The sequence below is a fragment of the Myotis yumanensis genome, unplaced genomic scaffold (assembly GCF_028538775.1).
Source record: "Myotis yumanensis isolate MYYU_CA2020_CCGP unplaced genomic scaffold, mMyoYum1.0.hap1 SCAF_17, whole genome shotgun sequence".
Classification (NCBI taxonomy): domain Eukaryota; kingdom Metazoa; phylum Chordata; class Mammalia; order Chiroptera; family Vespertilionidae; genus Myotis; species Myotis yumanensis.
This window is the reverse complement of record NW_027223768.1, coordinates 26,887,142-26,907,231: the sequence shown is the minus strand read 5'-3', so window position 1 is coordinate 26,907,231 and position 20,090 is coordinate 26,887,142. Positions and strand designations below refer to the sequence as shown.

General features: G+C 35.7%; 1 protein-coding gene across 3 annotated transcripts in view; it reads right to left on the bottom strand.

The window, feature by feature from the left end:
• The window catches only part of PLA2G4A (phospholipase A2 group IVA), a 160,744-nt gene that overhangs the window by 55,641 nt on the left and 85,013 nt on the right, over window positions 1-20,090 (bottom strand). For all 3 annotated transcript variants that reach the window (XM_070396351.1, XM_070396350.1, XM_070396352.1), the window contains 4 exons: window positions 18,924-19,072; window positions 18,166-18,279; window positions 5,525-5,562; window positions 1,990-2,131 (listed from right to left, as the gene is read on the bottom strand). In XM_070396351.1, the coding sequence (XP_070252452.1) occupies window positions 1,990-2,131; window positions 5,525-5,562; window positions 18,166-18,279; window positions 18,924-19,072 (443 nt within the window). The remainder of the gene's footprint in view (window positions 1-1,989; window positions 2,132-5,524; window positions 5,563-18,165; window positions 18,280-18,923; window positions 19,073-20,090) is intronic.

Here is a 20,090-nt window from a genome sequence, read left to right as displayed (position 1 = left end):
CTGAGTAATATGCAGAGAAGGAAGTGTTTTCAAGGACTAATTAACCTGAGACCATAATCAACCACAAGTGCCACCAGGGATCTGTATGGTGACAGCAAGACGGGATGGAAGAGAAGTCCAGTCCTTTTTTAAAAAAATAGAAACTTCAATGGAGGTTTCACTTCTCCTCTCAGCTTCCTTTTAGCAAAAATTCTCCGTGAGCAACATTTTATCTCCGAGTCTGCTCCCATAACAGCCATTCCAGCCCCAGCAGATTAGCTTCCCACCCCACCCCCACCCCCAGCGCCCACCTGCAAACACATTCCGAGACCACGTGTGGGACCCCGTGCTCATCTGGCTCCCTTACTCAGAACCCATGTCTCATTTCCAATTGTATTCACAAGACAATTTACAAATCAATTTACAATAATCTTGAATCCCTGACTGTGTGTGCATATATGGGAACATCTGTACAGTGGGGCCTTGACTTACGAGTTTAATTCGTTCCGTGACGGAGCTCGTAACTCAAATTACTCGTATGTCAAATCAAAAGGTGAACGAGTGAGACACGTGATGCTGGGCTGATGTGGCGTTCACTGTGACGTTCACTGCACCAACTAGCGGTGCGGTATCTGAAGCTGGCTCATAACCCGAATTTTAGCTCGCAACTCAAAGCAAAAAATCGGCCGAGAGACGGTTCGTATCTCGAAAAACTCGTTAGTCGGGACACTCGTAAGTCAAGGCTCCACTGTATATATATTTACTTATGATTTTTATACAAATATTATATTTCTAAAAATAAATTAATAATCTTGAATCCTTGTCTGTGTGTATATGTATGTCAATATATGTATATATATATTTACTTATGCTTTTTATATGACTATTATCTTTCTAAAAATAAATTATATTCATTTAAAATATTCAATTAACAGAAGGTTCAAAGAAATAAATAAAAAATTAGCTGATATACCACTAAGAAGGAATTTCATCATACCATTTGATAAAATTGTAGGAATTTGTTTTTTAAATTTTTGTGGAGGTATAATTAACATATAACATTAGATTAGTTTCCGTTGTACAAAATGATTCACTATTTGTATATATTGTGAACTGATCACCACAATAAGTCTAGTTAACATCCATCTCAAGGTAGTTAAAATTTTTTTCTTGTGATAAGGACTTTTAAGATCTACTCTCTGAGCAACTTTCAAATATGCAACAGAATACAATTAAATATAGTAGCATTTTTTTGTAGATTTCAGATAGGAAGATAAAACAATAAATGAATGGTTGCATGGATGTTTGGATAAATGAATGATAGATGGATGGATGGATAGATGAAGAGATAGTAAATGAATAAACAGCCAAAAACTGGATTATTACTTTACTGGAATTTAAGGAAAGAAAAAGAAGATAAAGTACAATTAAAGGATTGTATTTTCAATATTTGTTCACAAAAATATTGTAATTTTAAGATCTCTATAATTAGTATTGTGAAAAGCATTAAAATGTAAAGATCATTATTTTGGATGTTATCTTTTAACTTTCTGCTATGAAACACTAAGAATTTAGAACATTTCCTTTCATCTTCCCTATTCACATCTATCAATTTTTTAATTGTATTATCATTAACAAGATTTGTAACATCTTCTTCTTGTTCAGTAATGATAATTCCACAGTTGTTTAATCTTAGTCTACATTAAGATTAATTCAATGATCTTTTCATATCTGACATTAAACTTTCCCTACTAATGAAATTATCATCTTGTTTGTGCATAAGCATGCCTATGCCTCTTTTAATAGCAATATCTGATAAATATTTCCAAATTTGGGCAGCATTTGTGATGACCTTCCTCAAAGAGTTTCCGTTTATGAAATGCTTACCTTACCATATCTCAAAAAGCTGCAGACAAAATGCTATCATAATGTTTTCATATTTGGGAAAAATTGGGGAGGAAGTACAAACAAAGTTAAATTGCAATAACATTTGAAAAATTTATAACTCACATCACGTGTAGAACACAAGCTTTCACTATTCTCCAGACCCAGGAGTTTCTTCATGTTTTCCTTTACGTTTTCTTTTCTCTGGTATCTGAAAGCTTTCTCCTGATCACACAAAGCCATGCTAAATCGGAGGTCCGGGGATGAACTATATATAAAACAGAGAATCGTGAGCGTAGTTCCCCAGCCTTTTTATATATCATTTGGTCTCCCACAGGTTCCCAGTAGCTACACTGATATAGGCTCACTGCTTCCCTCGAGCCATTTCCTACAGGGAGACCTGAAGCAGAGTATAAAATGATGACTATCTCCAAGCATGTTTCAAGGCAGGTTTTCAGAAAACAATAAGCATAAGATGTTTTAGGAAAAAATAAACAAGCAACCAAACAGCTCCTGACCAATTGCATGTTATGATAGTAATAGCACTTTAGGGAAGCGCTTCAGAAAAGAAACCTGTTTAAGTAATGCTGCTATGAACATAGGAGTGGGTATATTCTTGATGAGTGGAGTGGGGCAAAAGGGGTGGGGAGATGAGGACATCTGCAATACTGTCCAAAAAAGAAAAAAAAAAGGAAAGAATAAAAAAGAACCTGTCTAGATCAATTTGACACAGTAAGAAATCTTAAATTAAATTATATACCTTTCTAAAAAAATATTGTCTTTACCATTCATAAAAGTAAGCTCTTCCCTTAAGAGAGTTAAATTTAAGGCTCATTTCTGTTAATTCAGTATATTTCTTCCTTGTAAACATAGAATGAGAGAAAAAAATTGTAAGGCCTCTGGACAACGTATTCTATAGTTATATTTGATGATTGCAAATATTTTTACCACAACTTCCCAAAGAATAAATATAGGTAACTCATAAAAGATTAAGTATGAGTAGTAATGATGAATAGAAGAATAAATATTTAATTTCATTAGCAAAGTTATAAAGTAGAGTTATTATTAAATTAATAATTCAAAAATATTTAAAATATCTACTTTCTACTACTGGAAAAGGTAAAGTAACACTGTTATTCTCATGCATATATTTTGAAAATATAAATTTGCAAAAACACTTTTGAAAAGCAATTAGGCAATGAGCACCAAAAATAATTAAAATGTGTATTTCCTTTGACCTAGTAATTCTATTTCTGGATATCTACCTTAAGGGAAGAAACTGAAAAGATCATTTAACTGTATTATCATATAATAAGGTTATTAAATTATACTATATCATAGCATTGAATTACACAGCTATTACATTGTATTATTATGAAGATTATGTAATAAGGTGGGGAAAATAAGAGAGTAAATTAGCATTTTTAAAGTCAAGTCTTGGGGTAAACTCTTTTCTATTATTAGTATTTATTATACTATGTTAAATTGGGTAAATTCTAATCACTAAAAGAAATAAAAATCTTACCTGCACAGTTGTCTCTGAATCCTCCTCATTTTTTTCCCTTTTCACTCCTCAGAAGTAACTACTATCTTAAATTTGCTCTTTATTTCAATAAATTTCTTTATACTTTTACAATATATATTTATGTCCCTAAGAGTCATTTTTCAGGTTTAATTTTTTTATATAAATGCTGCCAACTGTATGTATACTGCAAATTATTTTTTTCATTAAACATTTTGTTTATGAGATTCATCTCTGTTTATGTAGCTAGAACTAATTCAAATATTTTTACTATTGTGGAATATTTTCAATATATGAATGTAGCATGATTTGCTTATCCATGAACATTGACGTTGCTTCCAATTTATTTTTAACTATTACAACAGTACCACTATGAACATGTGGTGTATATGTGGAAAAGTTTCCTATAATATATGATCTTTAGGAAAAAAACACCATCTTATTAAATCATAATAGATATAAAGTACTCTTTTCTTCTTTTACAAATGAGTAAAAAAAGTGATTAGAAATGTTTCAACCATTAACATAATTAGCAGGTAATAGATTTAAATCCAGGACTTCTCATTCTGGGACTCATGCTTTTTGTATTGTACAATGATAATCGTTATCTTACACTAACAATAAGAAGCATGATTTTTTTTTAAGAAATCTATGAACAGAGCAATGAACATAGATGTTTAGAAGATATCAGTATGAAATATCTGGAAGAAAAACTTTAAATGCTGAATAATTTTATAAATATGTTATTTTAGTAACTTTAGTAACTTTATTTCTTTCTCTTAGGTATTATCTTTAATTAGTTTGCTTTCTTTTTTAAAATTTTATCTTATATTTAATGGAAGATATTCCATGGGAAATTGAATTTTTCTTGAAAGAAAACATTTCCACTTAAAATCAAGATATAAGTTAACATATAAAAATAGGGTTTGATTAAAGTTCATTGTAAATATATAATCAATTGCTTCTGGACACATATGTACACTACTTGTGATTCTTTTCTGCATCTTTTATAACTGGGTTTCATAATGGTCTTAAATATACCAGTGAAGACCATTTCCCAGGAAAATAAATAGCATTACTTGCATAGTCAAGTAAAAATATTTCTAATCTCATGCCAAAATAAATCACTTTTAAGTAAGAGTTAATGTAATGCAAAATGATGCAACACAGCAACGTGAAATGTCCTTTGACACTTCCTTGCATAAACTGAGGGATTGTGGTAATTTATGCCAATCATTTACAAAGTCAACTTGTTCCAGAGATTAAAATAAGAGAAAGCGATGTCTAAACTGAATGCCAGGGCACCATTAGCATGCATTTGGAAAATCACAAGAGAATGTGGCACTCATTCATGTGACGTTTGTATAAATAAAATGTGTGCTGGTAACTTTGGTAAAACCCACTTCAACAGGAAAGCACCAAGAGAGGTTGAGGGAGGTGAGGTCTGAATCCTGCATTGGATCAGAAACCAGCTCATTCCCAAGACAGGCCTGACTCCCCTCAGAGTCACCCTTTGAAAATAAATAAATGACTTTGCAACGTTCATTTCTCAGAATCCACTTTGAAAGAGCAACATCCTTTCATGGAACTTGACCATTTTGAGTCCTGCCGATTACTATGACAAATTGGTCTCAATTTTTAGATTTTCCTCTTTCTAGTTTTCCTGTTCACTTTTGTGTTTTTGAATTTCTATCTAAATCAACAATAGAAAATAGGCTTAAATAACTGTATTCATTTCTATTGGAATAGAAAAATAACTTAAGGGAGGGCCCTTTCTAAAAAGCCCTTATTTTTAACATCTATTATTTAACCAACAAACGATGGGAAAATTAATCAAAGAATATTAGATTTATTTTTTAATGTTGTAACTATTAAAAAGGAGCTAAACAAAGTACATTTAATGCATTTTGATAGTAAAAAGGCTGTTATAATTATTTCATATATTAAAAGCATACTTTTTATTTTATTATGTTTTTAATCATTATTATTGAAAGTATTACATATATCCTCCTGTTCCCCTATTGGCCCCTTCTAGCCCACTCCCACCCCCAGCCCCAGGCCTAAAAAGTATACTTATTAACAAAATAAATCAATGGAGCTCTCACAATATCTTCCACCCAACAAAATTAATGTGCTTACCAAACTTCAAGGGACATTTCCAGAATCATTTCAGTGACCTGTAAGAGATTTATTAGGTTAGGTCATAAATAGATGTGTGTTGCATATAATGCAAACAAAGTCAAAATAATTGTTGAGTGGCAGATTATTTTTAACCTAAACAAAAACCCTAAGAATAAAAGTGACATAGCTCCATGAAGACCTTAAATTACAGGTATATTTCAATAATTTTTTTGCTATTTTTTACAATATAAATCTACTTAAAGTCATTTTTAGCAAACGTAAGAATTGCCTCTGTATGGCATTTTCCTTCACTCACTAAAATGAAATATAGTTCTACAATCATTATTTCACAGAACATAAAACTTGTCTGAGCTCTAAAACCTATAAAGATGTTGTGTCTATTATTCAGGAGCTGTGCCCAGGCCTCAAAACCAGAGGCTGAAGTGGTTGGAAGGTTAAAAGAAGCCTAGGTGTGCATTTGCAATGTGTGCGGGCTGTAGTGAACAAGACAGAACACCTATCCAAGGACCTAGGAACCAACCAACTGTGGTCAGGTCAAGAAACATCTCCAAGTGCAATGTGGGGCTCAGGTTTTTATTTTGTCAACACTATGTAAACCAGCCAAACTTACGGGAGAACCCCATCCCGCCAATGGAAAAGACAGTGCCTAATATCAACAAAGCAGAAGGGATATTAAAAGATGTCTTTCCAAGACTATGAACCTATTGTATAGAAAGACCTTATCAACACTCTCCTTGCCATTAGATATAAATAATCTATATAAATAAAAGCCTAATTGACCGTTATGACTGGTCGATTGAATGACTGGTAGACTGTTGCTATGATGTACACTGACCACCCGGGGTAGACACTCAACACAGGAGCTGCCCCCTGGTGGTCAGTGCGCTCCCAAGGCCAACCTCCCATGGTACCTCCCCCATGGGAGCCAGCCCCAATCTGCCCCAATTGGCCCTGATCACGACTGGGCGAGAAGGCCCCAATCGGCCCAATCGCTGGCCAGACCAAGGGACCCCACCGGTGCACGAATTCGTGCACTGGACCTCTAGTGTAACCATAAGAACCAAATGAGAATGTGTTTGGAAGGTTGTTACACAATTGTGAGATGGTGCTATTATTTTTTTTAATATTGGTTACTATAAGAATATTGTTAGAGTTACCTATTCAATATCTTCAAATAGAACAAAACTAGAATATGCCTCTTCAAACATGAAGAGAATATTTTTAGAACTAACATAAAGTGCTATAGATATTTGGTTTTGTTTTCTTTATGGTTTCAGGGGATGGAAAAAAACAAACGAGAAGGAGCCTTTCAAAAGGTTATAATAAATTCATGCATAATTCTTAGTACTGAATTTTATGAGTAAGAAAAAGGCATTGAAATCATCTGTACAAAAATTTGCCTTTCCCACTAAATTGTAAGTTCTGTCTTATATAGGTCTCTATTTCTAGTTCATTGCATGGTATTTGGCATATAACACATAATCAATAAATATTTGTTGAATTACTGTGCATGTGTATGTGAGAGGAAGAACATCAGGCAACCTTTTCTTACCAAGAACATCTCATTATTTCTTGAGATAAAATCATGGACTGGCCCAACCCAGATAGTTTTTGTTATGTATGGAACGAACGCTATGAACCTTCATTCATCAAAGCAGCATTTAAATATTACTTTGAAGTTAATAAATCATCAAGAATCCTAATAAAATGGTTTTTATTTTTTAACATACTCAGATGAATCATAGTTCAGTTATAAATAAAAAATGTGATGTGAATGACTTCTAAACAATTAATGTAATCACTGTCTGTTCTACTAATGAAAGCACTGCTTAGATCACAACACATTATGTCTGTTCCCCATTTCAAAATTTCAAATGGAGTCTTTGCCAAAGAGGAAATGAAAAAAAAATTATAGCCCTAGCCGGTTTGGCTCAGTGGATAGAGCATCAGCCTGTGGACTGAAGGGTCCCAGGTTCAATTCAGGTCAAGGGCACATGCTCAGGTTGCAAGCTCGATCCACAGTAGGGAGTGTGCAGGAGGCAGCCAATCAATGATTGTCTCCCATCATTGATGTTTCTGTCTCTCTCTCCCTCTCCCTTCCTCTCTGAAATCAATACAAATATTTAAAAAAGAAAAATAAAAGAATTACAAAGAATGAGATTACTTTAGATGTTTAGTAAGAAAAACAAGACATGGGTAAAAGCATAGTCTGTTGCAATAAATAAATAGGTAAAATAAATAAATAGATAAGTAAATAAATACAGGAAAGCTGCTATTAAAATGAGATTAGATTTACTGTTTTTATCTTGAGAGGTCAAAAGCACCATGGGAGAATAGACATTTTTAAAAACTCCACAATATTACAACTCAATATGGAGTTTTCTAATAAATGGAAGATCCAAAGCTGGAATAGGCTTCCTATTCTAAGATGTCACCTCCTAACAGAAAGTGTTCAGAGAAAAGCTGGCTCCCCAACTGGCAAGCCCCCCGCAGTTTATTTATTAAAGTATTCAATGCCTGAAAATATCTAATGCCTATTTGTCCTCACAACTTAATAAGTACAAAGAAAAATCAACTATGCTCTGTGTCTGATCATTATGTCTCTTCCACGTCCATCCACGTTTCTTGGCTACGTCATTCGCTGATAAGACTCTTTAAATGGAGGCGGGATGAGAGAAGAGAAGACACAGGATTTTCCCGCCATTTGGAGGAGAACAGGATGTGTTGCCATGGTTCTGGTCCTTCCTTCTGCCCGCTGCCCAAGTGGATCACCCACAATCAGGAGGAAGTAGTAAACTCTCCCACTTGGTGCACTCTGTTCAGACATGCTGGGAGGCTGATATTCACCATCTTTCCACACCTTTTACTTGCAACATGTGATTCAGATAAAATAGCCATAAAATATGCACTTCCTGTGCGGCATTACACAATTATTGTAAACTTCTTCCCACACACTGCATGAAGCATCTCTCCATGTCAGTCAACCAGGTTGCTCATCTTAATCAAGGCTCTCAGAAGGAAAGGTGACCAAATTTCCCCAGTTCTCCCCCACCCCATCATATTTAGTTCAGAACAAATGAGAAGAATTCCACCTCTTCTAGGAACTATAAATGCAAGAGCGAGCTGTACTCATTGTACATTCTTGTGGGGAAACAACATTCTCTTCTTTGAATTCCAGCATGAGAACAATTGTAGATGCTTGCAATGGGAGGTGTTTCATTGTGGGGGTGAGGAACTAGAGCAGAGAAACTACTAAAAAAATAGAAATACAAAAAGCCATTTCAGACATAATTAATTTTGAAATTATTTAACCCATAATTCTTTTTTTTAATATATTTTATTGATTTTTTACAGAGAGGAAGGGAGAGAGATAGAGAGTCAGAAACATCGATGAGAGAGAAACATCGATCAGCTGCCTCCTGCACATCTCCTAATGGGGATGTGCCCGCAACCAAGGTACATGCCCTTGACCGGAATCGAACCTGGGACCCTTCAGTCTACAGGCCAACGCTCTATCCACTGAGCCAAACCGGTTTCGGCTAACCCATAATTCTTTTGCAAATTTTTCCAGGGTCATTTTGAAACAATGAAGATAAGGTAATAAGCATAGAGCCTGGCATTAAGAAGGTCCTTTAAAATTATTATTACAAAAAGATGCAAATAGTTAAATAATTTTAAACCCGATGTGGCTCTAACAAGGAGGTGCACACAGAAGTGACAACCCTGCCAATACCAGCTAGGTCACAGCTAAATAAACTTTATGTGTTTAAAACTGAGTAAGATACTTCTAAAATCATTTTTAAAATACATATGATTTTCTATAACACTAACATTTATTCTTTTATTGAGATATAATTGACATAAAATAATATATGAGGTTCAGCTGTATAACATAATGATTTGATATTTGTATATATTGCAAAATGATTACCATAGTAAGTCCAGTTAACATGTGATTTCCTCATAAAATAAAATTAGTATTTACTACCAGACATAATCTAATCTATCACCCAAGAATTCAGGATAATTGTGCCTCCCCCCCTCCTCCAGCCCCAAATATCCCAGATCCTCTTCAAAGACTTCAAATATTAAAAATACACTCTTCCCTTCTAGCCACGTTCCACTCTATCACACTGAGTTTTCCTCCTTACATTGGGTGATAGCTTTCTTTCCTTAATTTAAGGTCCTTTTTCCTTCCCGGTGGACATTGGAGATTCTGAAAGAGCTTGTAATCATTAGCTACCATATGAAATAACCATTTCCTAAAGCACTATGTAACCAAAATACTCTTTCTTCAAATGGGAATCTCTCAGACGCTCTAGTTTTTCACTCTTTTAAATTTCATTCACTTTCGTCACACCCGTCTGAGCACTTCCCAGGTTCTCTGTATTTCCCATAAGTGTAATCACTTATCCATTCATCCAAAAATGATTCAAGTGGCTGATGTGGGTCAGGCTGGGTATGCAATGGTGTTCTACTCCCTGAAGGAATTTAGGTACAGTCATGGACCCCAAGGACACAAGAACATTCTAAAATGCCCTAAAATTTAAAACTTATAAATTGCACAAGTGTCAAAAAAAAAAAAAAGATTCACTTAAGCTCCTATTGCTAGAATCCCAAAATAAAAATGCATTCTCTCTTAAAGCCAGGAATTATTGGGCCTACATTTGAACTCTGCTCTGTATCAATCTGATGGCATCACATCTTAGCCAAAGATTCCTCAAATTTCTCACAAAATGATAACATTCTCCTATTTTCCCTCCAAACCCTGCTTTGTCTCATTCTCTTAGGTGAATTGTAGTCTTTGTCTTCACACATCAATACACAGTTTTCCAATACAATCATCTTGATATTATCTTTATATTCTGAACTCACCATCAAAATTACCGTTTTTTTAAAGCTTTGCCACTATCTCTCCTATAGAACTATCTTATTCATTTTCAAGTTGCAATCATTAGTAAGTAATAATAATTTAAAAAAATCAGCCAAAATTAGATATAATAGAAGCCATGAGATATGACCATTTTTAAACACTAACACTAATTTCGCAATAAAGATGGCAAATTGAAACACCATATAATGTAAATTTAGAGGCTACATTCTTCAAAGTATTGGCCAAAACAAACTGATTTTTCATCTAGAGAATGAAGAAGTGTAATTTTTCTCTGTTTTCCAAAAGTGTCTATGCATTAACTCATTTAACCATGACAATCCTAAGAGATAGGCACTATCTATATATATAACCCTGTTTTACAGACGAGGATGCATAGGAAAAACAAACAAACAAACTTGTCCAACATCATACAGTGAAGAAGTAGCAGAATCATGATTCCAACCCAGGCATGGCTGTCTGATGCTGAACCCGGGGTCGAAGGCAGTGGGTCCCACCAGTGTCTCTCAAAAGACAACTCTGATGTTCGTTCTTCAATCTCATGGCTCCAACAAACACAACCTCACCCAGATTTTATACATGCTAGCTGGAAAACCAACCCTGTGAATCTAGCCCTATATTTGGTTTTCTCCTAAAAAAAAAAAAAAATTCTAAAGTTGAGGTGAGTGATAAATCATAGTCTCAGGAAGAGCTGGACCCTTTGTAAGTTCTTGCTTCCCAATGTCAGCTGACCCTCACTGCCACTAAGCAATGGTTCCATTCAGCTCTCAGTGACACATTAAAGCTGTAAGAAGCTACACTTACTTTCCTCAAGTCACCCTGTACTCCTCAGACTCATCACTTTCCACAGAAGTCTACTAATGCTGCATCAACTTTTCGTTTTCGGTATCAAACGCTCTCTGCATCATTTTACCTACTAACTTTTTGCTTACTAACACTTCTGAGAAAGAAGCCAAATCCCGTTTGCCCTAAGTTCCCCATTACCTGTCAAAAACCTCCCATGACTCATTGCTGTCAGTAAGATAACATCCAAATTCCAACATCTTGATTTGATCTCTGCTATTATCTGATCCCCAGTGTACCTGCTCTCCCTTCATGCATGAATGTTCTGCTCCATCACGTCTAGACACTGTTTCCCGAACACGCCTGTCCTGTCTGGCCCCGTGACTATGAGCAAAGGCTCAGGCTGCTCTCGCCACTAGAATGGCCTTCCAGCCCTTTGGTGGTCCAACTGCATCCTTCCTTTAAGGACAAGATTATGCCATTGATACCCACTATAACCCACAATTGTCCGCTACATCCCCATCCTCCTTGGCCTCTCTGTCCTCATCACTTGTCATTCTCCCTATGACCTTTATGTTCCAGCCATACTCTCACCCTTGCTGATTGTCAACATGCCGGGCAAACTCCTTCGGGACCTTTCTGCCCTCAGATATCATCAGAGATGCTTTCCTTAGCCACAGTTTTTAAACTCAATTTGCAACCCCCTTTACTATATATTCTCTCCTCTCCTTCCTGGTTTATTTAGCACTTATTATCACTATCTAACACAAGTATATTTTACTTATCTAGCCTCTTGTTGATCTTACTAAGTAAGGTAAGTTCCAGAAGGGCGGGAATTCTTGGTTTTGTTCATCGCTGAATAGGAAGTGCCTACAGACTGTCTGCCACTCAGTAGGTGCTCAATAGTTGTTTGTGAAATTAGTGAATGATTCCATCTTATAACTCTTATTGTACAGATCGTCAGCACTATTTACTGGGCACTTTAAAATTTAGTATGCAAATACTACACCCTAGTAAATATGCTGAAGTGTTTAGGGATGAAGCATAATGTCTGCAGCTTGTTTTTAAACAGATCAGAAAAGTAAGATGGTTTTACTGATATATAGATGAAGACATATGTGACAAAGCAAATACAGTATGATGTCTATTGTAGAGTAAGGGCAGCAATTCTAAGCATTTTCAATTTATAAATATTTCAACTCTTTATATGCTCAAAAACTTTAATAATAAAATTTGGGGAAAATACAATATTTTTGAAAGCCCTACCCTGACAATATAAACTTTATTAGTAATTGCCCACTAACTGTTCTCTATCACCTCCCTCTATTTTATTTTCTTCATAGTATTTATCCTGGCTGATGCTATGTTGATTATCTCTTTGCTTTTTGTTGCCTATTTGCCTTCCCCATGAATGCAAGCTCCCTGGGAACCAGGACATCATCTATCATATCCCCTGCTGCTTGCCCATCTCCTAGGACATTGCCTGGAAAATAACACATGTTTAATAACAACCCACAAGTAAGTAAATCAATGAATGGATGCCTCATGATACTGTTTATTATATTAATTATCAATTTACACATGAATGTCTACTTATTTCCAGATTATTAGTTCCTTGAAAATAGAACTTTTTTATAGTTTTCTTAATATGTAGCAAAGTTTTAGGTGCCCAATAAAAGCTTAAATTCTCATATTAAAAAATAATCCATTCACAGTTCAGTATTTTGAAATTATAGAATAAAGATTTTCATTATTGTATTATGATTATTTTGTTTCTATACCCTTAAAATGGGAGGAATCGAAGACTTTGGGATAAAATGTTCAAATAAAGAAGAAAGTATTCTTTCTAGATCACAGAATTTTATAAATTAGAAAAGATCTTAGAAATAAGTTAATGGAAACCTTCACTTTAGAGCTGAAGAAAGTAAGAATCAGCTAGAAAGAATGACAACTCAAACATCCTAGAGGGAGGTTTGGGTCTCCAGGTTCCCGGTTTCGACCCAAAGGGGGCAGAGCGGGCCCTTGGGAGTCTTGCATTCTCCATTCGAGGCTCCTATTTTTCTTCCAGCTGGCTCCTGGCTGCAGAAATCACTCTCTGTTGACTCAGTATTAACTTTTAGATGACAAAATTTTGAAGGGATTTTTGCTAATAATGTCTTGGCTTGAAGAATTTGTTCTTTCACAGCCTGTCCTCTCTTACAGCCTCTGTGAACATTGTAGAAGGAAGATTGTCCCCTTCTGAAAGACAGGGACTCAGAAATGAGGAGAGGCTGGATGGCTGGCAGAGGGCAGGACACATGATCTGGGGAAGGTCAAGGCTCTCCGACTGGCCATCAGGCATTTACCTTCCCCTCCACTACCATCACAGGTCCCCAGCTCAAGAACGGTCATCCAGATAAAAACTGCAAAGGACTTTGGGGAACAGGATAATAAAAGAAGTTGGCCAGCTGTTTTCTCAGGCACTCTAAGGAAAATAATTACGTAAGCTACTTTAAATTCTGGAATGTAGAAGGCCTTGGGGTTACACACCTAACCTTAGGAAATGACAGGGGGAGAGGAAATGCATGTTTTCCTACAATATCTTTTCTTATAATCAGTCTTTGTGTCATAGGCTGAAGGGCGGAAATAACATTATTCTTTGGAAAGGCCAATTCATGCTTACAAAGCCCTCAAAAACTTTACTGAGGACTGATCCTAGCAACATGTCATAGGTAAGGTCTGCGGAAGTTAGCCTTCCACCTCTAAACTCTTTACTCTACTACTCACCAACATGTAGCCGCCAAACCCTGTAACTTGCCATGCCCCAACTTGCTTTCTATTTTAAGACTGCATGCTTATGCAGTCTCCTCTGCTTAGAATGGCCATGACAGCTTCTCTGCCTGCTGAAATTCTACCTTTTTCTCAAAGTATAATGACAGCTACAATAAAAACAATATTTACATAGTACTTACATGTACCAGGAACTGTTGTAAGCACTATATGTATGTTTTCACACATCTATGAGTGCATACTATTCATATGTATATTTCTATAACCAATTATTACTATACTAGAGGCCTGTTGCATGAAAAGATTCATGCAATAGGCCTTCCCTTCCCCTGGCTGCCTGCACCAGTTTTCCTTTGACACCGGGGACCCAGGCCTTCGCTCCGGCCAGAGCTGCCTTCAAAGCCTTCGCTGCTCCGGCCAGAGCTGCCTTCAAAGCCTTCGTCGCTGCTCCGGCTGGAGCCGCCTTCAGTCTTGCCTTCAGTCTTTGCTCCGCTGCTTTGCGTCTACATATGCATTAACCGCCATCTTTGTTGGCTATTAATTTGCATATCTTGCTGATTAGCCAATGGGAAGCGTAGCGAAGGTACGGTCAATTACCCTGCTTGTTTATTATTAGATAGTATATTTACTATAAAATAAACTGTATAGTTAATAAATATATAAGTAACATGCAATCTACATTTCATATAAATTACATTAAATTATATTAGACATGTAAATATATAAATGTAATACAGATTATATGATATATATACACTGAGTGGCCAGATGATTATGACAGGCCAGATTATTATGACTACCCCATCAGCACAATGGAGTGAATTAGTTATGCAAATAATAATAATAATAAAACCTTGAGAGTATTTGCTTAGAAAGTTTTCAATATTCAGTATTTTGGGAAGTGTCAATGAAGTATTGATGGGGTGGTTATAATAATCTGGCAGGTCATAATCATCTGGCCACTCAGTGTATATAGTATATGTAAATCCTAACTCTTCTATGAAACATTATCTCCACTTTACAGATGAGTAAATTGAGGCACAGAGGAGCTAACTGACTTTCCCAGGATGAAATAGTTGGTAAGAAACAGAGCTGGAATTTAAACACCAAAGTGCTTGGCTTCAAAAACCAAGGTATTAACCACTATGTTCATGCTCAACATGTTCAAAATCACCTAGTGCTGCAGCACTATCCCTGTACTCCTCCTCTCACAACACAGTCTGCCTTTATTTAGTCTTGCAACTGTAGTCTGTACATAAGTCATTGATACTAACCTCACTGTATAGTGGGTTCTTTTCAGCACATGCATATACCTCCCTCATCTACTTCCCATTCCAACCCCCACCTCAAGTCTTAGCCAGATCAATCAGGCAAGAGAAAGAAATAAACACCCAAATTTGGAATGCGGAAGTAAAATTGTCACTTTTTGAAGATAATGATTCTTTGTATAGAAAATCCTAAAGACTCCACCAAAAAACTATTAGAAACAATAAACACATGCAGTAATACAAAGTCAATATATAAAAATCTATTGTATTCCTATATACTAACAATGAAATTTCAGAAAAAGAAATGAAAAAGAAAGTTCCAACAAAAAAGAATAAAATACCTAGGAATAAGCTTAACGAATGATGTGAAGAACCTATATACTGAAAACTACAAAGCATTCTTAAAAGAGATTTAAAAAGACACAAAGAAATGGAAAGACACTCTGTGTTCATGGACTGGAAGAATCAACATAGTTGAGATGGCCATCTTACCCAAAGCAATATACAGATTTAATGCAATCCACATCAAAGTCACAATGACAATTTTTAAAGGAATAGAACCAAAATCATCAGATTTGTATGGAACCACAAAAGACCCTGAGTAGCCAAAGCAATCCTGCGGGGGTGGGGGTGAGGGGTGGGGGGTAGGAGAGAATGAAGCCAGAGGTGTCACACTCCCTAACTTCAAATTATGCTACAAAGTGACAATAATCAAAACAGCATGATATTGGCAAAAAAAAACAAACCAGACACACAGACCAATGGAACAGAATTGAGAGATAAGCCACATGTATGTGGGCAAATAATTTTTTACAAAAGAGCCAAAAATATGCAATGGATAAAAGAAAGCCTCTTCAATAAACAGTGCTGAAAAAATTGGAAAGCCACATGCAGAAGAATGAAACTACGGTAGAGTACTGTTTGTCCCCATATTAAAAAAATTAACTCAAAATGGATCAAAGACCTAAATCTAAGACCCAAAACAATAAATTACATAGAAGAAAATAAAGGTACTAAACTTATAAACTTTGGTCTTAGAGAGGATTTTATGAATTTGACACCAAAGGCAAGGGAAGTAAACACATAAATAAATGAAGGGGACGAAATCAAACTGAAAAGCATCTGCACAGCAAAAGAAATGACCAACAGAACAAAAAAGGCAACCAAAAGAATGGAAGAAGATATATGCAAACAACAGCTCCAACAAGGGGTTAATATCCAAAATATATAGAGAATTCATACAACTCAACACCAAACAATCCAATTAAAAAATGGGCAGAGGACCTGAACAGCCACTTCTCCTGAGAAGACATACAAAAGGCCAACAGGTACATGAATAGGTGCTCAACTTCACTAGCTATTAGGGAAATGCAAATCAAAACGATAATGAGATACCATCTCATACCTGTTAGAGTGGCTATTATCAACAAGATAAGTAATAAGAAGTGTTGGAGAGGTTGAGGAGGAAAAGGAACTATCATTCACTACTGGTAGGAATGCAAACTAGTACAGCCACTATGAAAAACAGTAAGGAGGCTCCTCAAAAAATTAAGAATAAGGTTACCATTCAACCCAGCAACCTTTTTTCTGGGTATCTATCCAAAAGTTTTGAAAACATTTATTCGCAAAGATATATGCAGCCCTGTGTTTATTGCAGCATTTTTCATGGTGGCCAAGACTTAGAAACAGCCAAAGTGCCCTTTGATAGATGACTCGATGAAGAAGATATGGTGTGCATAAATAATGGAATACTACCCAGCCAAAAGAAAAGATGAAACTGCCATTTGTGACAACATGGATGGATCTTGAAATTATCATGCTAAGTGAAATAGTAGAAAAAATCAAGAACCATATTTCACTCAAATGTGGGATATAAAACTGAAAGCAATAAATGAACAACAAAAAAACAAACTAATAAAAACTCAGACACAGAAAACAGTATGGTGATTACCAGGGGTAGCTTAAGGGGGTCAAATATATGATGACGGAAGAATATTTGACTGTGGGTGGTGGCAATCAGCATACAGATGATGTATCGTATAATTGTAATCTTGAAACCTACATAATTTTATTAGCCAATGTCACTCCAATAAATTTAATTTTAAAAAGCAAATAAGTAAATAAATAAACAAGAATGCAGCAAACCTAGAAACATAAAGATAACAATAACCTCATGAGCATTCAGCTGACCTCATTATCCTTAGGCTCTAATTATTTGAGGATTATTTAAGTCAGAAATACTCCTCTACACAGGCTTAATTTATTACTAAACATGTAATTTTTGAATAGTTTGGATGTCCCAACAGTTTTCTTTGTGTTCACTCAGTCATTCTCTCTCTGGGTGGCAGTATTCTCAGAGTTTACATCTTCCTTTACCCTCCCAAATGTTTTGTGTTAAATGTACCAATGGAGTCCACAGACATTGCTTAATCTCAGTGTCATCATTTGAAGCAGCAAAAGAGATGAATGTCTTTTGTAGATAATGTCTCAACCAAAGTTCATATATATCAGAATAATAGAAGATTAGGACAGGAAGTAAAAAAGCAAAACAAAATTTTTTATTAAAAAACAAACAAACACTCTCATAAAGAAATAACTAAATACAGCCCAGCCGGCGTGGCTCAGTGGTTGAGCATCAACCTATGAACCAGGAGGTCATGGTTTGATTCCCGGTCAGGGCACATGCCCAGGTTGTGGGCTCAATCCCCAGTAGGGGGCGTGCAGGAGGCAGCCTATCAATGACTCTCTCTCATTGATGTTTCTATCTCTCTCTCCCTCTCCCTCTCTGAAATCAATAAAGACATTTTAAAAAAGAGAAATAACTAAACATATACTACATACATCTTCAAGTATCAAACCCAACTCTCAAGAGAAAATACATTTTATCTGATAAAAAGTTGAAAAATTAATTCTGCTGCATTACTTACTTGGTTGAAAATAAAAGGAACCTCTTTCTTCTCTCCTACTTTCATAGAAGATATGGGAAATGTTGCTGTCCCCAGAGTTTCATCCATAACATAATTAGCATCCATCAATGTGATCTAAGAGAATACAAAAAATAGAGCACACATTTAAGTTTCCCTTGGATCTCTAAAAATTATAGCTAAAATCTCGACCACATTAAAAAAGTTCTCAAATGACGTGTGACAGACATGTGAGATCTTTAATATTCAACTGGTAACAATACTTGTTTTTTCTTTCTGAATACTATATTTTCAAATAAAATGATAATTTTTTTTCATTTTCCTAATTGATCTACTCATTATTGTGTGTTGAAAAGTGGAAATTTATTCCCTCACAGGACAAATGCTATTTTGGAATATGAGAAAGAAATTACTATAGAAAATCAATGCAACCTTTTGGGGAAAATTTATTTTACCTTACTTTAAAGGCAATTGAAAATATTTTTATTCTGTTATATTTGGATCCTCATCTTTATAACAGAAAATGTTTTCTCCAGAGCCTATGGGGAGGATAAAAGAGTCTTCTCACTCCTACCTAACTACTGCATTTCTCTTTGGATGCCCATAACTTGATGTGCGCAACCTAGAAGCAGGTCTGCTATGCTGCCCAGCTGAACTGCACTATATCCAACTGAGGAGAACGAAGGCAGGAAGGGGACAAACTCAAGCATCAACTTCAAATGAATGCTGACCATCTAACAGGCCCCAAAGGATTCACTTACCTCCAAAACATTTTCCTGATTAGGATCCAAAATAAATTCAAAGGTCTCATTCCACACTGGGTTTATGTCATTATTGAAGTGTCTTGTTCTCTTCCTGCTGTCAGGGGTTGAGGAGATGAAAAGCTCCACGTAGGGATCTGGAGTGTCAACTGCAGACGTTAAACACAAGGGAGAAGGAGGCGAATGTGACTCATCGTTCCTAATTTGTTTTTATTAATACGTCAGGTTATTTTCAATGAATCTGCAGGGAGTATTCAAAATGTCTAAAACAAGATAGTACATAATAGAAGAGCATCATAGGTTATATACTTTTTATATATTATGCCTCTGCCCTCCATAAGAGTCCCATAAGAGGGACTCATTTTTAGGTGACTTATTCAGAACTCCTCCATCCACTTAGAGAGCATGTTCACTGTAGCCAACATCTCAGTCCAACTACTAGACTTAAATTTTCTCTGTATATACACCCAGCAAGGCAAACGAGCCTGAACTTTAAAATATTGATCACTCCCTCTTTCCTGATTTCAATAAATCCTTCATTATCTTACAGCATTGCACACACTATATTTTATGGATGAAATTATAACCTGTATTTTCCTACATGACAATCAACAACTTGAGGGCAAGGACCAAGTCTTGCTCATCTTTATAGCTTCAGAACCTCACAACTATCACAATATTTGTCTCCTAACTTAAGGACTCAACTTTTCTTTTTAACACATCCTTTCTCATGTGGCCATTATAATTCATAACAGCAAAAATCAATAATTGAATATGACTGCTAACATCTCTGTGAAGCACTTTACACACATTAGTCTCATTCAAACCTCACTAAAGCATGATAAGGTACGTTCTTTGTTTTAGCGCTGAGGCAACAGGAGCTGAGAGCTGGTAGGCAACCTATTCAGTATCACACAGCTAGTAAGTATCTGAGCAAAACCTGACAGCGAGAATCATTCTCTTCATGACACCATGCTCCTACTGTTAAAGATGAGATCATAGGTTATGGATCGCTATGGAAAAAGAAACTGGACTCAGAGTTTTAGAGAAGAAGAGAACGGGTAAGGGGTAGGGAGGGAGAAAAAGTGGTACAGAGATTCACACAAAAAGATTAAAAAAATTGAAAACCAAGGAAAAGCAAAAATAATAGTTCTGATTCATGATTGG